Below are 21,646 nucleotides of genomic sequence, written 5' to 3'. Positions count from 1 at the left end.
TCTTAGACTATCATAATCACCTGCCCTATAATTCCACATACGTTCCCGTTTCTTTGATACTCCTGCAATAATCATGCACTGATACAGGTGTCATAAAAGAGGTAAGCATTTGCTCTACCATTCTATGTATAAAATCCTAAACCTCTGATGCTTTTCAGGACACCCAAATGTACAATTTTTTAGCTTTAACATTTTTTTTGGAAATCAAATGGCAGCCATTCTCCAATCTTTGTGTGATATGAATACATTTTTGATCAGGTTGATTAGACAACTACCAGCATGTCTTATTCCTATTCTTAACTTGCACTACTGTATATACATTATTTGAGTTCTATATTAATTTCACTGGGTTTCAATGTTAAAAACTGAAATTTCTTTGAAGAGAAAAAATATCCTTCTTACATATCAAAGCATAACTCCAGTTTCAATACATAAAAATCCTTGAAAAACTTCCTTCAGTGGTGATTGCAATTTAACCTGTCTATCTAGTGTTGTGAAACTGAGACTATACAGCTTAACTGTGTGCATAATAGTTAAATATTTTAGTCGAGTTAGCAGATGAATAAGCCTGAAAGAGAAAATGCTGGACATCACATTTCACACCACAGAAGAAATTACATATTTAGCAAATGTGATATACCTACTACAGGTTGGAAACAGGATTTTATTAGATTCAAACAGATGATTCACTTTACAGAGAGAGAGAGAGAGAGGAGGAAAAACAGAAAACAGGAGATACCGATATTTTATAACTGCAAATTGTGCAGAGGTATGGATTTAAATGTCTTCAATCCACTATTATTCTCAGTCCTTTCCACCTCAGCCTTCTTATAATATGATATGGTCCACCATACTGTACTATAAAAAACTGTAAAACCTTATGAGTGGTAACATCTGACATGACATTTATTCTCACTTTTCCAATGCATCAATATTTCCTTACAAAATTTATTCTACAAAGTGAAAATGACCATATACATTTTAATTTAAAAAAGTATGTTTCTACAAATGTGAATTCTGTTCTCTCTTTATATATCTATATGATAAAATTCATTTACAAGATTTTCAGCAGACTAAATGATTTATTCAATATGTATATCTATAAGATGACTTTCAGGATCAAGATGATTTCACAAATGTGCAAATTAATGTTCGTATATTAAAAGAGCTTATGTTTCACACATAATGTTCAACTTACTGTAAATTTTTATAAGGTTTAGAAGACAGTTTTCTACTATAAAAGACTTCCACATTTGAGATTCCATGTCTTGGTACTTACTTCAGATGGTTTTAAATTAATATTAAAATATGCAGTTCAGGGTATCCACAGCATAATTATGAAGAGTAATGAATTCTATATTTATAAGTTAAGGGGATAAAAATCCCTTATTGTTTTTCAGCCAGTAAGCGAAGCTAAGATCGAAAACTACGATCTGTAACGTTTCATGCCGACGAACTGTCAGCGTATCCAAGCGTAAGTGACCACTTGGTTATATCAACCTCGCCAGAAACAAATAGCCGTTTGGCTTCTCATCTGAATTCTATATTTTTTTATGTGAATTTTCCCATGTGGTAATGATTTGCCACAAAATTTCTGAAAATTATTATCCATGTGATAATTTCTCAAGAAGGAAATTTGTACACATTTTTTGAGAAATATTCAATGTTAAAAAGGACACGTGCAATTTACAGACAAAAAATACTAGTGGTGGTGGTGGAGGACAGTAGATGGCATTGGTGTAGATGATGGTGAGGAGACGGATAGTTGTAGAGTAGGTACCCTCTCCTGATGAGTCTTTGGACGCCTTCAAGGTGTCAGAAAATAATAAATAAAATAATAAACACTTTTTCATTGGTAATGAATTCTTGTGTGCATTTTTAGATTTGAAATTTGTGCAAATGATTTACCACAAATTTCACATACAAAAGGTTTCTCATTAGTATGGATTCTTTTATGAATTTTAAGATTTGAAACTTGTGAAAATGCTTTACCACAAGTTTCACAACTAAAAGGTTTTTCATTAGTGTGAACTCTCTTGTGTCTTTTAAGAGATTCAATTTGTGAAAATGATTTATCACAAATCTCACAAACAAAAGGTTTCTCATTGGTGTGATGTCTTGAATGAGTTTTAAGGTGAGAAACTTGTGAAAATGCCTTACTACAAGTTTGACAGATAAAAGGTTTTTCCTTAGTGTGAACCCTTATGTGACTTTTAAGATTTGAAACTTGTGAAAATGATTTACCACATGTTTCACAGATAAAAGGTTTTTCATTAGTATGGATTCTTGTGTGTCTTTTAAGTGACTGAACTTGTGAAAATGATTTATTACATATTTCACAAGTAAAAGGTTTCTCTCTGGTATGAACTCTGGTGTGTTTATAAAGATTTGAAACCTGTGCAAAAGATTTACCACAAGTTTCACATATAAAAGGTTTCTCATTAGTATGAACTCTTGTATGAATTTTAAGGTTTACAGCCTCTGAAAAGGATTTATCACAAATTTCACATATAAATGGCTTCTCTTTGGTGTGAATTCGTGTGTGAACTTTGAGACTACATGCTTGTGAAAATGATTTCCCACAAGTTCCACAGCTGTATGGTTTCTCATTAGTGTGAATTCTTGTATGCATTTTTAGATTTGAAACTTCTGAAAATGATTTACCACATGTCTCACAGATGAAAGGTCTCTCATTAGTGTGAGCTCTTATGTGTCTCGTAAGAGCTCCAACTTGTACAAACGATCTACCACAAGTTTCACATGTAAAAGGTTTTTCATTAGTATGTATTCGTTTATGAATTTTAAGACTAGAAGCTTGTGAAAATGATTTACTGCAAGTTTCACATTTGAAAGGTTTCTCTTTAGTGTGAATTCTTATGTGGGTTTTAAGAACCCCATATTGTGCAAATGATTTACCACAAGTTTCACATATGAAAGGTTTCTCCTTAGTATGAACTCTTGTGTGGATTTTAAGTTTATGGGACTGCGAAAATGATTTACCACAAGTTTCACAGATAAAAGGTTTCTTGGAAAGGAATGCAGGCTGCTTCATAGCTTCCAAAAATTCAAGTGAATTTTCAGATGTTTCACACAATAATTGTTTTTTTTCAGAAGATTCAAATCTCGTAAATTGTTTCATATTCCCAGATTGGGAAACTGAATTTGTAATTATATCTGTCATAAATGATTCTTCCATATTACTTTTCCATCATGTACAGACATTGATAATTTAGAAGTTTCACAGTGCATGAAGAATATTACAGTAAAAATTAGAGGACAGCAAGATCTTGATTTCTGTAGTTAACTGAAAAGGTAAAAACAGCAACATTAGTTTAATGTGTAAATAATTAATATTAGAACATAGTCACTATGCATAATATTTATCATTATTTTCCAGTAAATTAAAACTTACTACTGTAAAACAAAAATTAATTTGCTATTTTATTTTTCTTATAATCAATCCACACCAAGCAAGCTGCATGTGTGTGTGTGTGTGTCAGTGGCGTAGCTAGAGCAGTTGCCGCCCGGGGCGATCCCTAAGTTTGCCACCTCTCTCAATACACACCAAAACTACTACAAAAAGTCAAAACAACGTATAGGGAAATAAATTAAAATACTATGTTTATTTTTGAAGTTATCAACATTCTAAAATGTTATTTTTCTTGCTTTTCTGTTAGCAAAATTGTTGATGACATTGGCAGAGTTATTTCTTAGTAATGTAGGTAATTCTTAATCTAATTTTATTTAAAAAAAACTCCTCTCACAACTCGCAACACTTACAGAAATTGTGAGGAAAATTCGCAGTAGTATTACAATATTTGGAACTGAGTTCTGGAGACTGTATGTTAGAATTAACTGCAAAAGTGACAAAAGTGAACCCCTCCGCAATAGATCCCTAGTTCACTGATTTACTGGCAGGTAAAAAAAGTGTTTCCTTCCCTCTTGAAAACTTGGACTTTTTAATCAAACAATTTAGAAAAATTCACCATAGAAATTGGATGATTTCACACTACACACTAGTTAGGATAAAAATCCCAAGATGGATGAAGTTTTCTGTCATATTTACATCTACAAATTAGTTGGTAGAAATGAATCCAACTAATGATAATGAAATGTGGGAACAGCTACCCACAAATTTCAAAAATTTTTGGTCAAAAGAATTCTGCTTACTCTTTTCTGGGGAATAAAAAAAAACATTAGAAGATTTATTTATTTATTATTATTTTTTTTAATGCCAGCCTATTTATATCATCCAGCAGGATGATTTAAATAGGCTGGCATTGTGAGCACAGGATTGATTTGCCAGTTAAAAGTGGGAGATTAGGTTATGCATCTCAGACTAACAAGGATATCAGCTTGAACCACTGTTTATTTTTAAGGCATATGAAAAACAATTAGTTTTGTCCTTGACCTGGTTATTTCATGAAAGTCTTGCAGCAGGAAACATACCAAAGGAGTGGAAGGAAGGCAAAACAGCACCACTCCATGATTGTAGTACTAGTAAAAATATTTCATGTGCCAGTGTTCAAACCATTTGGTGTGAGGTGGAATCTTACAAGATCAAATACATAGTGGAGTGCTGTTACAGACCTGGTGGGCTGGTTGCTAGTGGTGAAGAAATGCATCACCAAATAGGAAAAGAGTAATCATAATGGAAGACTTTTATTATCCAAACATTGATTGGGTAATATTAATATCTCATGAGAAGAATGAAACCGAATTTATAGAGCTGTTGCGAGACAACTTCCTTAAGTAGCATGTGACAGAAGGAACTTGATGTCAAAGAGTGTTAGATTTGATTATAGTGTCAGAGGCTGTTTCAGTTAAAGATGTAACTATTCTGCCTCCAGTTGGTGACAGTGATCGTGTGGTACTCACTTGGGAAGTGGCTAACTTTATGAATGTTCCATTCAAAAAATGGTTACATGCTGAACTACAAAGCAGGAAATTATGACCAACTGGAGAGCGGATACACTAACCACTCGGCCGACCAGGCCGGAATGATGTGAAAGGAGTATACTGAGTTCAGTGCAATGGTAGTGGTTGCTGGATGGGAAGAATACTGACAGTGCATGGGAAGCATTTATAAAATGCTTAAATGATGCAACATCAGAATGTGTCCCAAGTGTTTGAGAAATAAATAGGGTAGGAGTGAAAAGGATGTGTAATCTTATTAAGCAACAGATTTATAAGAAAAGAATGAAATTATTATTATTATTATTTGACACCTCCAGGGAGTCCAAGACTCATCGAGGGAGGGCTCCTACTCTACAACTCTCCGTCTCCACCACTCAACTTCATCCACCAACCGCATCATCTACACCAACGCCATCTACTGTCCACCACCAGTATTTTTCACAGACAATCACAAACATCCATGCCTACGGCGAGATTCGAACCCACATCCTTTTGGCCGGAGAGCGGATATGCTAACCACTCGGCCAACCAGGCCAGAATGATGTGAAAGGAATACCGTGTGCATAAGGATGATGTCCTTTATGCAAATTATAAGCAGCAGGTCAGAAAAGTCACAACTGTTGTACAGAAAGCTAAGTCTGAGTATGAAAAGAAACCGGCTCTGCAAGGTAAAAGAATTCTATCAATATGCTGCAAGTAAAATAAAAAATGAACATGAAAGAATAACTCTACTGAATGCAGATGGCATGAGGGTGACAGATGAAGGAGAGCTTGACTAAACAGTACCCATTTTTTTTAAAAGCTATTAATCTGGTGCATGCAACATTGAGATCACTGCTACCTCTTCACTGGATGCAAAACTCATGTGTATGAAGAGGAGGTATTAGAGCTATTGCGCAAACTGCCAGAATAAGAATTTAGCAATAGGTGCTCATAGGATATCAGCACAGGTGCTAAAAGAGTGTTCAGCTGAAGTGGCTATTCCTTTGAGCAGGCTATATAATTTGAGTCTCAGAACAGGGAAGATTCTGCAGAAGTGGAAAGAATGTATGGTAATCCCACTGCACAAAGACCCATATATTCAACTATCGACCAATCAGCATCTCAGGAGTGGTAGTGAAGATTTTTGGAAAACTGGTTAGGGCTCACATTCAGAAATCAGTCAACAGTGAATCTCTGCTTTGCAAGCACGGGTTTACTAAGGGAAGGGCATGTTTTAACAACTTGCTTACATTCAATAATAATGTTACCATTGAACTATAAAAGGGAAATGGATACACTGTGATACTTTTGAATTTTTCTAAGGCTTTTGACAGAATACAGCATGGAAGACTGTTGCATAAATTGGAGAATATGGGTTTGGATTACAAAATACTAGTGTGGATAAGAAGCTGACTGACAGATATCAAAAAGTGGTATATGGGGATGTGAATCTGCAAGATTTAATGTAAGTAGTGGTGTATCGCGAGCATCAGTCCTTGGTTCACTGTTATTCAATGTGTACAGTAATGACACTGGAAAGGATTTGACAGGCAGCATACAGCTATTTGCAGATGATGCGAAATATGTAGGAAAATCAGGAATGCTGCTGTTACAGTACTTGCAGAATGATTTGAATAAGCAGGAATCATGGGCATGGCAAAATGGATGTCAGTTCAACATCAGTAAATGTAAAGTCATGCACTTTGGTGTGATTAGATATCCAGTATCTTATTATATTAGTGGGATTATGCTAGAAGAAAGTGATCAGGCTAGGGATCTTGGAGTGTCGGTAGATAACAAGTTGAAGTACAGGGGCCATGTAGCAAAGATTGCAAATAGAACTCAAAGGATAATTGCAAAGCTGAAACGAACATTCACGTGTAAAGATAAGGATATTATTTTGCTTCTTTACAGGGTTTTGATAAGACCTCACTTAGACTATTTTGCACATGTCTGGTCTCCTTGTGATTCTGATATATTGGAGAGAGTGCAAAGGAGAGTGTCAAAAATGATATCAGGAATCATTTTTAATTTTAATTATGTGGAATACTGATTATGAAGACAGATTGAGAATTTGTAGACTGCAGACACTAGCAAACAGGAGAAAGCAGGGTAATGTAATCAGAGGCAGAGGGGGTGGTCCTCCACGGGCGGTACTTTGAACATTTTTGAACTTTTGAAGTTAATTCTAAAATACAGTCTCGAGAACTCAGTTTCAACTATTATAATACTACAGCGAATTTTCCTCACAATTGCTGTAAGTGTTGCTAGTTGTGAGAGGAGTTTTTCTAAATGAAATTGATTAAGAATTACCTACATTACTATGAAATAAACTTCGACAACGTCATCGACAATTTTACTAACAGAAAAGCAAAAAAATAACATTTTAGAATGTTGAAATTAAAGTTTACTTCGAAAATAAACATAGTATTTTAATTTATTTCCCTATACGTCGTTTTGACTTTTTGTAGTATTTTTGGTGTGCATTGAGATGGGTGGCAAACTCAGGGATCGTCCCGGGCGGCAAAAGCTCTAGCTACACCACTATGTAATTGAGACTTACAAACTTCTGAAAGAGTCACATAGGATTTTAGTTGATGACAGTAGTGTTATTTTATGGAGGATCGGGAAAGGACAAGAGGGCATTCTTGGTGGCTGAGAATGAATGTTGCTAAGAAAGGGGTGAGATCCAGATATTTCTTTCATAGAGTGGCGCATGATTGGAATGGATTGCCATTCGATGTTGTGCATGCAAGCAGTGTGAATGAATTCAAGAACAAGCATGACAGCTGGTGCTGTCGTTCTTGAGTATGTGGCCTCCCTCTATGAGTCCCTAACTCTGTGGGGATTCATAGAGGGAGGACTCATAAAAAATAACAATAATATTAAACTGAGTATATTCTTTATAGAGTTTAACCCATGAGAGGATGAAGAAAGAGATGTCAGTAGTCTGCTCTGCATTAAGATTTTGGGGCCAGTTCCCATTATTTGGAATTCCTTTATACTAAGCAAAAATATTAATGTGTCGAGTGTTGGTTATAAATTGGCATTAGTTTTATGTTTGAAGTGTATGTAATTTGAAACCTGACTTTCTTTGAAAGAATGTGTTACAATTTCAGTTTTTTTTTTTTATTATTATTTTGGGACTGCATTTTCAAAACATACACAAATATTTCTTCTTCTTCTTTCTTTCTGGGCCAGGGTAGCTTGTTGTGGTCTCAGCTAAGTCTTCCTCTCTCTTTGTTCCTTAGATTTTCAATTCATCATCTTCCTGATATTCTTTACGATATTCAATCTATATTTTATTTTCAATTATTTTAGTATTTTTTTAATTTTTCCATTACTTCATGACACTTTATGCCATGGGTACAAAGTACATATTAAGACTACAATGAGTGAGGATATATTTAATCCATGTGGTCACAGCTGGTTGGTTAATGCTCTGTAGGACAGTTAATCTTATCTGCATGGTGTGTGGGTTTTTTGCTTTTTCTCAATGTTTAGTGTAATGAAAACCTCAAGTTTCCAAAAGAAATTCTTATGAAACAGCAACCATAGCTTAAACTGGAAAGACTTGATAAAGGTTCTTCACATCCCAGATAGGATTTGAATCCAGGTCTTTCCGACCAAAGAACACACTTGGATAAAGGATTAAACCAAGAATATAATTTCTTGGCATCTTTAATTTATAGTATAACTAAGTAGAAAAACTTTCAACATTTGTTTCTAATCCAGAGTATTTTAGTAATAAGGTGTGACACCTTATCACTACTTATATGCAAAAATATGACTTTTGCATTACTTCAACCTTGGCACCACTTGTGGATTTGGCTCCTGCTGATGAGACCCCAATAATGGTCAAAACCAGTCCAGTGGCCCTTTCTGTAATACATAGCATTACACATGTCAATAAAGATATGTGCTTTGCATTATGGGATACTAAGGCAAGTGTTGTGAAGTAATTAGCCTTTATACACGAGTTGCCCAGTCATGAAGTTACTTCACGTGCAAACTTTGTTTCCTTCCACTTGGATAAAGGATTAAACCAAGAATATTGGCATCTTTAATTTATTCAAAGAAACACCACTGAAACCATGTAAGACAGTGGCGCATTCAGAATTTAATCTTGGAGGGGGCCTGAGCACTCAAGATTTAATCTTGGGGGGGGGGGGGAAGTTGAGTACACGATTTACGAATACACACTACGCATTACATACGACCTATGACTCAGCATCTGCAGTGATCGCCAATACATGCCAAATAGTATAGAAATAGAAGACACAACATAAATTTAAAAAAATCAATTTTAATTAGGAAAAGATTTTTGGAAAATTTTCTAGTATTTATTTCCATTTTCTTTTGGGGAGGAAGGGCCCCTTGTCCCCCTCCCTGGGTGCACCACTGATGTAAGATATGGAGGCTTCCATGATAATTCTGATTTTTCTTTGCCAATTTTATAATAATAATCTATCTATTCTCGGTGTCTTATCTACTGTTTCTGTTTCTTTTGTAAGAACTTTATTGTTTTATAGATTTTCAACTGGGTTTTCTAACATAATTATCCAAACTTCCATGATTTTTTCTTGTCTCTCTTTATTATTATTATTATTACCTGAGACCTCCAGGGAGTCAAGAACTCATTGAGAAAGGCGATAATTTACCCAAACCAGTTGGCATACCTTCCGTTAAATCATTCACACTCACTCACTACCCCTAAAGGAAAACTATTCCACTCACTGCTCTGTGAGAGAAAAACCTAGCTCTTATCCCTATGCTTGACTGCGAACAAACTTAACTTCCATAAATGATCCCATATACTCTCGCATCTTCCATATAACAAAAAATTTCATCAGATATCCTATAACCATTCAGAAGTTTATAGACCTCTTTCATATCACCCCTCGTTCTTCTGTAATCCACATACTTGCAATCTGCCCTTATAATCCATATCCCAGAATCTGGATATAATCTTTGTACACCATTTAAACAGATTGTTTATCCATATGGAACCTGGGAGACCAAATCTGTGCATAATAATCCAGGTGCAGTTTTATCAAGGTCATATAAAGAGGAAAAATGACCTCCTTGTGCTTACATGTCAAGGTTTGCTTCAACACTGAATTATTCTCTAAGCTATATTTGCAACTTTTCTATGTGACTTTTGAACTTCAAATTCCTACCCACTATTATTATTACTATTATTACTACATGACACCTCCAGGGAGTCCAAGGACTCATCGTAGGAGTGTACACTACTCTACTTCGCTAGATACATCTCATCCTCTCCACTACTACTTAATTCTTCAACTATGACACTGCTACTATCAACACCATCTATCGCCCATCATCACCACCAACAATAGTATTTTTTTTGTCTGTAAATTGAGTGTGTTCTGAAGGCCGATTTGTCTGTATGTGGGATGAAAACCAGTTTCTGGGAGAAAAACCCTGCTACCACCGTATGAGATCGGCTAACTCACCTTCAACTGAAAAAACCCATATAAGGATTCCCCTCGTCATGACGAGTATCAAACCCAGGTCTTTTCCAATCAAAGGGCACAATGTTCCATTGTTCTTCCAATTGCTCTATGGCAGCTTATATTATGCCCAGATCTGTAGCCTCATCAGTTTCTTGTAGTTTCCCGCTAATATAATATGGCACTGGAAATCTCATTATGCCAAAGTGCATAACTTTACACTTCCTAGCATGAAACTGATAACCATTTCCATTTGCCCAGATTTCCAGCCTATTCAAATAATTTTGTAAGTGTTGGATAACAGTAGCATCCCTGATTGCCTTGCCTATTTTTGCATCATTGGCAAACAGTTGCACTTTCCTAATGTCATTAATGTATAAATTGAACAACAATGGCCCAAGGACTGAACATCAAGGTACACCACTGGTCAGCTTAAATCTGGCAGGTTTACACCCACTGTATACCACTTTTTATATGTCTGTTCAGCCACCCACTAATCCAAATCAAGAGTTTATATTCCATTCCCTTATTCTCCAGTTTATGCAACAGCCTTTGATTTGTTATCCTATCAAATCCCTCAGCAAAAGCAAACATTATCATAGTAACTCAGCTGTAACATTGTTATAAAATATGAGCAAGTTGCTAAAACATGACGTTCCTTTAGTAAACCCATGTTGCTCCTTGCAGAGTATGGCTTGTTTGTCTATCCATTTCTATGCAAGTTCTTACCAACTTCTCTAAAATCTTCACTACCACATCAGAGATAGTGATAGGTCGGTATTTAGACACTTCAGTTTTTGAACCACCCTTGTACAATGGAACTAATATGCATTCCTTCCATTACTGTGATATCATACCTGAGCTGAGATTCAAGTTATACAAGTTTTGCTATTACTCTTTTTTTTCCCTCTTATAATAATACAATTTCATTTTCCAATTTTCCTGAGATATACTATTTAACATATATGCTGTTTATCTTCAATTATATTCTTTATTTCATCATTTCCTATTTAGATTCCTTTTTTTCCTTTCCATTTTTTATATTTTCCTAGACTTCTGCTATATTAAGTACAATTACAGTTCAAAATTTCCATTCTTCTGTTTTTAATTCTTTCCATTTTGTTTCTTTTAAGCACTCATGTTTCTTGACATGCATTCTATCTGTAATACATTTATTTTATATAAATGTTCATTACTACTTATGTTCTCTTCTTCACACAATTTGTTCACCTTAAATCTGGCATCATAACATTTCCTATTATTAAATGATGATATCAATATTGTACGCTGCATAAATTCTTGCATCTTTTTTTAATTTTGTTAGTTTATTAACTATCACATAATAAATTACCAAGTTGGCCATTTAATTTATGAATATCTTTATGTTTAAAAAAATTACTCATTATTTTTAAGCTGTTGTAAAATGTAAAATCTTAAGTCACTGCTAGTAACATATAAAATCATTTGCGTTTATTTTATATCTGGTAATTCATACATAAAGAATTTATGTATGAATTACCTTTATTTATCTTCACCTTCTCCTTGGGCAGCATATGTACTTATAATTATTAGATGGCCTCTTCTTGATTTTATTCTTGTTTCTAATAATCTTTTATTCCAACAATTATTATTATTACACACCTCCAGGGAGTCCAAAGACTCATCGAAGGAGGGAGGGAAAATGTTGTACAACGCTCCATCTCTGCCACTCAATCCACCAACTGACTGCAACTACCACTAACGCTAACCACTCGGCTAGCCTGGCTGGCCGAGTGGTTAGCGTATCCGCTCTCGAGTCAAAAGGCTTTGGGTTCAAATCCCTCCATGGGCATGGATGTTTGTGATTGTCTTTGGAAATACTAGTGGCGGGGGTTGGCAGTAGATGGTGTTGGTGTAGTTATGTTAAGTTGGCGATTGAATGGTGGAGACGGAGTTGTAGAACAGGTGCCCTCCCTTGATGAGTCCTTGGACTCCTTGGAGGTGTCAAATAATAATAATATTCCAACAATTTATAATATTCTGGAGTGCTTACAGGCCTTAACCACTCAAACTGCCATATGGATGAAATAATTTATGTTTCGTATCCATGTAATCAGAGTTGTAGAATAGGTGCTCTCCCTGCATGAGCCTTTGGACTCCTTGGATGCATCATGTAAAAATAATAATAATTTCAATGGACACTTCACATCCATGTATTTATTGATGGGTAAACAAGTCAAAGCTGATACAGTGGTTAATGCCCTAACCTGCCAGGCTGGCATTCATAACATAATTTTGAGATAAGGTGGTTAGTCTTATGCCTAAACATATACTTTTGTGTATAAGACTGGCTAACTCAACTGAAAAGCCCTGATAAAGGTTCTTTGCCTCACAGAAGTCAGGTTTTTCTTACCAAAGGAAAGAAAAACCTTTATCCATATCATTAATCCTGCTCTGGCTTTCTTATCTAACCTGTAATATATCTCTACAGAATTTTCTGATTGTTTTGCTTCTCTTAATTCCTTTATCATTTAAGTTATTATTGCCAAATCAATTCTTATCTTCTTTAGTTCAGTATCCTGTTCTTCATGTTATATACTTCGAACATTCCAGGTGATAATTTTGATTTTTCTATTTATCTGTTTTGGTAAGTCTCCAATCCTGGGTCTATATCAAAAAGGGCTGTCCAATGAAATTTCTTTTGAGACTTTCAAGTTGATTTCCCTCACGCTGGTTACCAACAAAAAGGAGGCAAGTCTGTTTGTGGAGATCCATGACCCTGACCTCCAAACCAGCACTAGTAGCATTTCCTTTATTTCAGATGTTATGGTTATACTGGCAATGCTCAGTTTGGAGTCCAGTTTGTTTTCTCTACTAAATCACATAATGAAATAAACTGAGGTAAAATATTAAATAAACCAAGTTTGGTATGTGTGAACTATATGCTGAAATTTATCAGTGAATTCTGAAAATTGTGGTGGCACATTCCCTGCAAGATGCAACAAATTATACACTATATCAGTATTCTCAGAAATGTAAAATACATAAGTTTTCTTAACTCTACTGGTATTTCTTCTACAGTGAATAAAGAGACACAGCACATCTTTCTGATGAATGTGCACAAGACAATGGAACTAGCACTTTTTATACACCTACTTTTATGATAAATGAGCAAACAATCTCTTTGGCAGATACTCTCCTACAGTGGTGCAGCCAAGGGGCCCTGGCTTCCCCCAAAGAGAAAGGGAAAAACAACTAGAAAATTTTCCAAAAATGTTTTCCTAATTAAAATTCATTTTTTTATTTATGTTGTGTCGTCGTCTCTTCTATTTCTATACTACTCAATAACTAGCGATCATTGCAGATGCTCAATCATAAGTCATATGTGATGCGTAGTGTCCATTCTCAAATCGTCTACTCAACTCAGTCCCCCCCACCCCAAAGATTAAATCCTGAATGCGCTACTGCTCTCCTAATTAATATATTAATAAATTAAAGATGCTAAAAACTGATATTGCTGGTATAATCCTTGATACAAGTATAAGCGAACCAAGTGTATGCTTGAAGTACTCACGACCGGGGCACCTGCATACAGAGGCTGATACTTCACATCACTTGCCTTCCATTGTAATATCCCATTATCAGTGGCGTAGCTAGACCTTCTGCAGCCCAGGGCGGTCCCTGACAACACACCAAAAATATTACAAAAAGTCAAAACGACGTATGGAAAGAAATTAAAACACTATGTTCATGTTTATTTTAGTTGTAGGTAGAGTTGTTGAAAACTAATAATTAATTAATAAAATTACTAAGTTAACATAAATAGAAGAATCATCGAAAAATAAAATTTTCTCACGTGAAAAGTGCCAGCCCGGGGCAGAGCCCCCCCCCCAGCTATGCCACTGCCCATAATGCAATGCATATCCCTTTCGGACATGTATAATACTGTGTATTATGGAAAGGGCCACTACCCAGAAGTTTTGACCTTTATCAAGGTCTCATCAGTAGGAGCCAGACCCAGAAGATACCAAGCATAAAGTAATGCAGAAGTCATACATTTCCCATATACAAGTAGTGAAAAGGTGTATCACTATATTGTTGAAATACTTGGGATCAGCACCTAGAAATGAATGAATGCCATCATTCACCAGCTATACAATTAATGCAAAATATACAGCTGAAACGAGTTGAAAGCCAGAGGGCACATCGCAAAAGCCATAAAAGATACTCAGGAAATGGTATCATAATGGGAATTACGGCCAATGTAGCTAATTTTGAATTTGAATTTGTTTGAATGCTATGAGGTTTATATGCAGAGTTATGTCTGCATATAAACTGCTATGACCTGCTGTTTTTGTGTAGCCTGAATTTCTGGGAAGAAAATCATGTCAACACTGTACAAGACAGATGGGAGAAAAAAAAAAAAAAAAAAACATAATTAAAGGTTGTTCACATCCTGCAAGGGATTTGCACCCAGGTCTTTCCAAAGGCAATCATCCATACTGACTGAGCTAAAGAGCATCTCTTTCCTGTAATGGATAGTGAAATAGATATGGCAGTGTTGCTGCATAAGGCACATCAGCCAACATGTAGATTTCTGTATTCAGATCTGGTCACTTGAACACCTGAGTGATAAGAAAATATCACAAAGTCCAAAAATGAATCTCAATTATTTACACAATAGCCGTTTGAATAAGTGAGAGCTTTTGTGTGGTAAGTGACTACTGAGTGAAATACATTGCCTGAGTGAATGGTAAATTTATTCAAAACATGATAGGATCTATCCTGTGATTTACAGAAAATCCAGTTCTCACAATAAATCATACCAAGTTGATGGACTAGAAAATAACACTAATAGCATCATTTTTTTTTCGCCCTTAAACGTGGTGCAGATAAAGTCAACTTCATCCAGTTTAAATAAAATCAACAGCGCTGGAAAAAAAAAAAAAAAACTTTCGCCACATTGTTTCCTTTTTTTATTTATTTTAGTTTCTCCATACCATTTGGTTGCTAGTCTACTGCTTACAACTCGCTATGATAGTTGCGCTAAAATCGAAATTATCCGCAGGTTCGGTTGCTTGAAATTAAGATACTGGCCTTCCAGAGGATCGCAAATTTTCAGACTGAAACATTTTGTCATATCTACGAAGAAAAGAAAGTAAAAACCCGATTAATCAATATACGCTCATTCGAAATTTATTTAAAAAACAAATCACCTGCTTATATAGAATGAACGCGGCAGTGCGATCTTATTTCGTAGATCTACGAATTGGTATATGTACCCTAAGATAATCATATGGCTAAAATAAATTAACAACAATTTAGCATCTGTGACTAATTTACTCATACACATATTAATAAAATAGTCACTAGAAATCTTCACTTCAAGAAAACCCGCGAGAGGCCGTCTTGAAGAAGCTAAAATTACCTAAAAATATATGCTATTTTGCTTAGAACTGGATATATTCAAAAAACTGGATTTCATTATCTTACTAAATATGCGATTATTTGGTAATATAACCAACTAGGGTTTAAAAGAAAACAGTAGTTACTATTTAAGTCTAATCCAAGACAGAAATTACACATATATTTTTGAGTGTCTGTGGAAATACTAGTGGCTGTGGTCGGCGGTAGATGACGCTGATGTAGATTATCAAAGTAGTTGCAGTTGGTGGAGACAGAAAGTTCTCGAGTAGGTGTCCTCCCTCGATGAGTCTTTGGACTCCCTGGAGGTGTTACGTAATAATAATAATAATAATAATAATAATATACGAGGGTCGCATATTCAGGGTGTGCGGTGCTGAGGTTAAAGACTCCGCTAATTGTTTCCTGGCTTTGCGTAATTCCTAAAATTAAATACAATATACTAATACTTCATGAAGACGACACTTTTCGACTGGATAAGCGTAAATATTGCATCGCATTCGCGTCAATAGCCCGGGTGTGGGCTCACAAATACGGACACCTTTAAGCACTTTAAACAAACATATAGATGGCGCAACGGGTCAAATTCTTAGTTCCTGTGATTTTAAACAGTCCAGTATAGTTCGCCCACCGTTTGTAGGTCTCTGCTTCGCGTCTTTCCAAGAATAGTAGATTCATGTTGAAGGGGAGGAAGAAACGAAGGACGTCCGAATTGGTCGCCAACATGCGAAATTACGTGCTTTATAGGTAAAATTTTCCAACTGTTATACAAGCAACATAGTTAACTACAATAATCATAAAAGAGAAGTTAATTTTCCAACCGGTAATAATAAACAACTCATCCCACAATACGGACTGATTACCCTATTATCGGAATGGGTTCTCCTTTTTCTGAGATGCGCAGAAGTGTCGAGGGACCTCTAATCGGTGGGCGAACTGGCAGTACAGGGCTGCCACTCATTTGGAGTGGCAGCCCTGTACTGCCAGCGGCTAGGGAATTTAGCCGCTACCTAGGGATCTAGGGATTTTTAATAAAAAACACCCAAAATCTTGGGAAATTTGAACAAAAGTTTCAATTTTAATATTTTTGTCATATTTTACTATTATATTCACGATTTTTTTTTTTTTTTTTGATAAATCTGATAAATAAACCGTTTTTGCTCTGTTCTGGTTTCGTTTTCCCTTTCTTATCACACAGGTTTTACATCGTTACATACAAACGCAACCTCTTGCAGTGTTATCGTAAAGATCATTGTGCTTGTACAGTGTTTGACAAATTGTTTAAATTATCAATATTTTTACTTATTTTCATATTTATGGTACTTCCAATCCAACCATATGGAGCCATCAAAGAAAAAACAGAAGTGGTATTCTCAAGCATTTAAAGAAGATTGGTTAAAATATCCTGAATTAAAAGATTGGCCGCAGCAAGACGTGAACAGAAAAGATACCAGTTACTGTAAGTGTTGTAATATTACATTTAAAATACGCAAACAAATTATCAGTCTGCTAAGTCGACAGCTGTTTACTCAATTTCTTAATAAGAAAGCGTCAACAGAGGATAAACAATTAGCTAGGAGTGAGTTAATGATTGCTAGCTTCTTTTCTGAGCATAACGTCCCATTTTCTCATGTTGATCATTTTGTAACGATGTGTAAAGGCGCATTTTCGGATAGCCAAATTGCTGGAAAGTTGGCAATGAAGAAAACTAAACTTTCTTATGTTATTCAGGATGGAATATCATTCCATGAAAAGTCTCAACTTACCGAAATATGCAAGAATCAAAAATTTTCAATTATAATAGATGAGAGTACAGATATCTTGGTCACTCAAATACCGTACAACAACTTGGCTGTTGTTGTACGGTATTTTGATACAGATAAAAAAGATGTAGCTGATGCATTACTAGACATAGTATGTGTAGAGAACAGAAGTACTAAAAGTCTTTACAGTGCTGTCAAAACTCTTCTGCTGGATCATGGCATTTCCATTAGCAAAATCGTTGGGTGATAACTGTTCCTCCATGATGGGCGCTAACAGTAGATATCAGAAACTGCTGAAAGATGACGTCCCATCTGTTTTTGTGATGGGTTGCGTTTGTCATTCATTTGCTCTATGTGCTAGTCATGCAGTCAGTGTTTTACCCTCATACTTAGAAGCTTTTCTAAAGGATTTAACCTCCTACTTCTCCCGCAGTGCTAAGCGGCAAAGAGATTTTCTACTCATTCAAGAAGCTGCTGATATAGCTACACATAAAATTCCCAAACTTGCTCAAACCAGGTGGCTGTCGAGGGAAAAAGTGGTATCAACTATTTTCGAACAGTATGATGCATTAGTTCTATACTTTCAAAATGAATCAAGGACAGATAAAATTGACAATGCCAAAACAAATTTATAACACACTTACTGACCTTGGAACCAGACCAATGCTTTTTTTCCTTCAGTATATTCTTGAAAAAGTAAATACACTTAATATAGATTTTCAATCAGAGCATTTAAGGTTACACCAACTATTCCTAAATATATCAACAGAATATCTCAATTTACTTAGTTGCTTCATTAAAAATGAGATTTTAAGAACAACTAAATTATCAGAAATTGATCCATGAAACCAAAACAACTATAAAAATGTCAATGATATTTACTTCGGTGGTAGAGCAATGACGCACTTGATTAGAAACACTTTCGAAGATGACTTTATTTTGTTGAGATTTAAAAATGATTGCTTTAAGGTTCTTGTGGAACTTAGTTCGCAAATAAAGAAAAGATTTGTCTTCGAAGAAGACAGCATTGTTGCAAAATTACGAATCTAGAATCCAAAAGTTGCTAGTGACCCTAGCCAGTCACCATCTACCATTATTCCTCTTGTTTCTCAATTCCCCTCACTTGTTGATGATATTAGGTTAAATCAAATAGATGATGAGTGGAGAAATTATGGTCTCGTAGCATCAGATCTACCAATTCCTAAAGATATTGGCATTCATTGACTGGCAAAAAAGATGGCATGAATAATAATAAATATGGTTTACTGTCATATTTTATGACAAATCTTACTATTCTGCCGCATTCATCTGCATGCGTGGAGGGAATTTTCTCACAAGTGAATTGTATAGAAACAAAATTAGCTAATTCATTAAAAACAGAAACTGTGAGAGACAGAATCCTAGCAAAGCAGTGCTTAGCGAGACAAAATTCAACATGTACTTCTTGGGACCCACCGGAAACATTAATCAAGGAGTTGGAAAGTCACACAGTTCATAGTAGATATAAAAATATATTTAATACAGCAAAGCAGCAAAGGGAATGTGATCAATTACCAGAAGATATTGGCGAAGAAGAAAAGGGAGGAAATGTCAATTAAAGTAAGTTAAGCATGTATTCTTCGTATAATATAAACATAATTTTTTTAAAATGAAAGTATACTTTGTTACAGGGAAAGAGAAAGAGAGAATTAATAAAAAAAATAAGAGGAGAAATTGTAAAATTTAAAGAGGTAAAAGGTAAAATTAATTAAGTCTAATTATTAAATTATACAATTATAATATAAACGTACTCATTTTTTTAAATGAAAGTATACTTTGTTACAGGAAAAGAGAAAGAGAGAATTAATAAATAAAAAAAAAGTTAATTAAAAAAATGAGCAAATTTTTGTCATTTTTCTGGTCAGTTAGTAGATAACTATTTAAATGTCAATTTTTTGTATTTTATATCAGCAAAAAAAAAATCAGCTGACGCCTTTTTTCCCGTATACGGGAAAAATCAGCTAACGAAATTCCCGTATACGGGGAGTAGGCGAGGCCATTTAGCCCTATCTAACTTTTGGAGTTTGAGTGGGCAGTTTAATCTCCACTGGTACCAATCAGAGATAGATGGCCCAAGGCTATCACTAATTAAGCGGTACACAGTGAAGAGAGACGGCTCAAATGTGCCGCCATCTCGTGGTCCCTAACCCTAACGCAATATATTTAATGTCTGAAATAATGTGGGTTCTACGGTCGATTTTCTTGAGTTCACAGGACGAAAAACCCGAGTTTCCGGGAGAGAAAACCTGCTTGCCCGTGCCAGAGATCGACTACATCGGGAACCGGTCGAAAAAAGGCTTAGAAAAATTTCCTCTAGTCGCCGACTAGACTCGAAACCAAGTCTTCCTTGGTGCGGCCAAGCGCCGTGGTATGCAAACGCCACATCCACTAAGCTACACAAGCTCCTTGTATTTTATATTATGTTTATAATTTATGTGTAATGTTTTAATTAAACCATGCAGAATTATAAATTAATGAATGCATTATCTAAATGCATAGATTGAGTTTTTTTTCATATTTAACAGCATATTTCAGGTGTTTTAAATGTTTTTAGTATATACTTGGATGAATATTTTGCAATTTTTTACGACCTAAAAATCCGAGCCCTAGTTATTACTACCTGGGGAAAGGCCTGTGTAGCTCAGTGGAAGTAGCGTTTGCGTCCTCTGCACTTGGTCGCTTGAAGTCAGACTTAAGTTCAAGTCTAGTCTCCGACTGGAGGAACTCTTTCTAAGCCTTTCTTCAACCGATTCCCGAGTTAGTCAATCTCTGACACGGGCAAACGGGTTTTCCTCCCGGAAACTCGGGTTTTTCATCCCGTAAACTCAAGAAAATCGACCGTAGTACCCACATTATGTCAGACAGTAACTTATCTTGTTAGGGTTGGGCATCAAGAGATGGCAGCAGTTGTTTGCTAGCCTGTTCATCGGTGGCTGCTATAATTAGTGATAGACATGGGTCAGCTATTTCTGATTGGCTACCGGTGGAGATTGAACTGCCCACTCAGTCTCCAAAAGCTAGATAGGGTTAAAAGGCCTCGCCTACTCCTTATAAGGGAAAATAAAAGGCGTTAGCTTATTTATTTTTATTTTTTTTTAATCTGGGGAATTTTAGATGTCTAATCTGGGGGATTTCGAAAAATGTGAGTGGCAGCCCTGGTCCAGTAGGTTGCAAGGTAGGGTGTGCACTAAGACAATAGCACCCAGAAATCAGCGGGTGATTGGCTATTGTATCAACCAATCCAATTGAACGTTGTCATTTGTCATGAGTTGCTTTTTTTTTATGTTTTCTGGGTTTCATCTGTTTTGCGTGCGTGAAGTGTTTAGCACACCGATATAGACAAGTAATTTATTTATTTTTTTTTTGCTCATATATACAATCAATCGAAAACAATTTTGACGATCTGCTGATTTTCTGCTGACGATTTTCTCGTTTTCTACCAGAGCTTTCGCGCTCTGGCAAAAATTGTAGGATTGTATGATTATAGTCGAAGGAGGTTGGAACTTCTGCATAAATAAAACTAGTTATTTCAGCCTTTCTGTGGCTCAATCTGAAAAAGTAATAATTTCCCAAGTGATTGTGTTTTTTTGTTTTCTGTGCGTATTTAAATGGCTGTATTTCAAAATCATATCAAAATTCAAATTATTTATGTCTCACTCTACTACTTAGCTTATGATAACCCTTCGTTCTTCTCACATAAACAGTGCGTGTGATGCATAGCTATTGTTAATTTGACCTTTATGCTTTCCATATTTAAAACTATATTAATTAATAAATTAAAGTATTTAAAGTTATCCTACAATTCACCAATTAAGATGAGCGCTAATACGCTATGCAATCATGTGGTCTAATTGATGTGAATTTTGTAGCGTGGGTTGCATAAGCCACTGGCAAGCCCATTTAGGTTATATACAAGTGTGTATGTAAATATGTATTATCGCAAGCTTCCGCTGTCTTTATTATACTTGAGACTTCATGGGATTAAAAACTTCATGTGGTTAGAGAACGGGTATGCTAAATACTCCGCCGGTCAGGACAGCTGAGCAGTTAGCATACTCGCACTCG

General features: G+C 35.5%; 2 protein-coding genes across 2 annotated transcripts; one reads left to right on the top strand and one right to left on the bottom strand.

Annotated features, from left to right (window-relative positions):
- Nucleotides 1-777: 777 nt before the first annotated feature.
- Nucleotides 778-15,676, bottom strand: LOC150099169 (uncharacterized). Its single transcript, XM_090404198.1, has 2 exons — nucleotides 15,572-15,676; nucleotides 778-3,304 (listed from the first exon to the last, which is right to left on the bottom strand). The coding sequence occupies exon 2, from the start codon at nucleotides 3,194-3,196 to the stop codon at nucleotides 1,850-1,852; it is 1,347 nt and encodes a 448-aa protein (XP_090260324.1). The 5' UTR covers nucleotides 3,197-3,304; nucleotides 15,572-15,676; the 3' UTR covers nucleotides 778-1,849.
- A 2,081-nt stretch (nucleotides 15,677-17,757) lies between these two features.
- LOC150099168 (protein ZBED8-like) lies at nucleotides 17,758-18,177 on the top strand. Its single transcript, XM_090404272.1, has one exon. It carries the CDS (start codon nucleotides 17,758-17,760, stop codon nucleotides 18,175-18,177), a length of 420 nt encoding a protein of 139 aa, XP_090260398.1.
- Nucleotides 18,178-21,646: the final 3,469 nt, after the last annotated feature.

This window comes from Typopeltis vanoorti, chromosome 14, assembly GCF_054136105.1.
Source record: "Typopeltis vanoorti isolate ZY-2024b chromosome 14, IOZ_Tvanoo_1.0, whole genome shotgun sequence".
NCBI classification, from domain to species: Eukaryota; Metazoa; Arthropoda; class Arachnida; order Uropygi; family Thelyphonidae; genus Typopeltis; species Typopeltis vanoorti.
The sequence above is the reverse complement of the archived record's forward strand: the minus strand, read 5'-3'. Positions and strand labels throughout refer to the sequence as shown.

Coding starts and splice junctions, on each gene's coding strand:
- LOC150099169 (XM_090404198.1), bottom strand. CDS start 3,196: ATGGAAGAATCATTTATGACAGATATAATTACAAATTCAGTTTCCCAA.
- LOC150099168 (XM_090404272.1), top strand. CDS start 17,758: ATGGCATTTCCATTAGCAAAATCGTTGGGTGATAACTGTTCCTCCATG.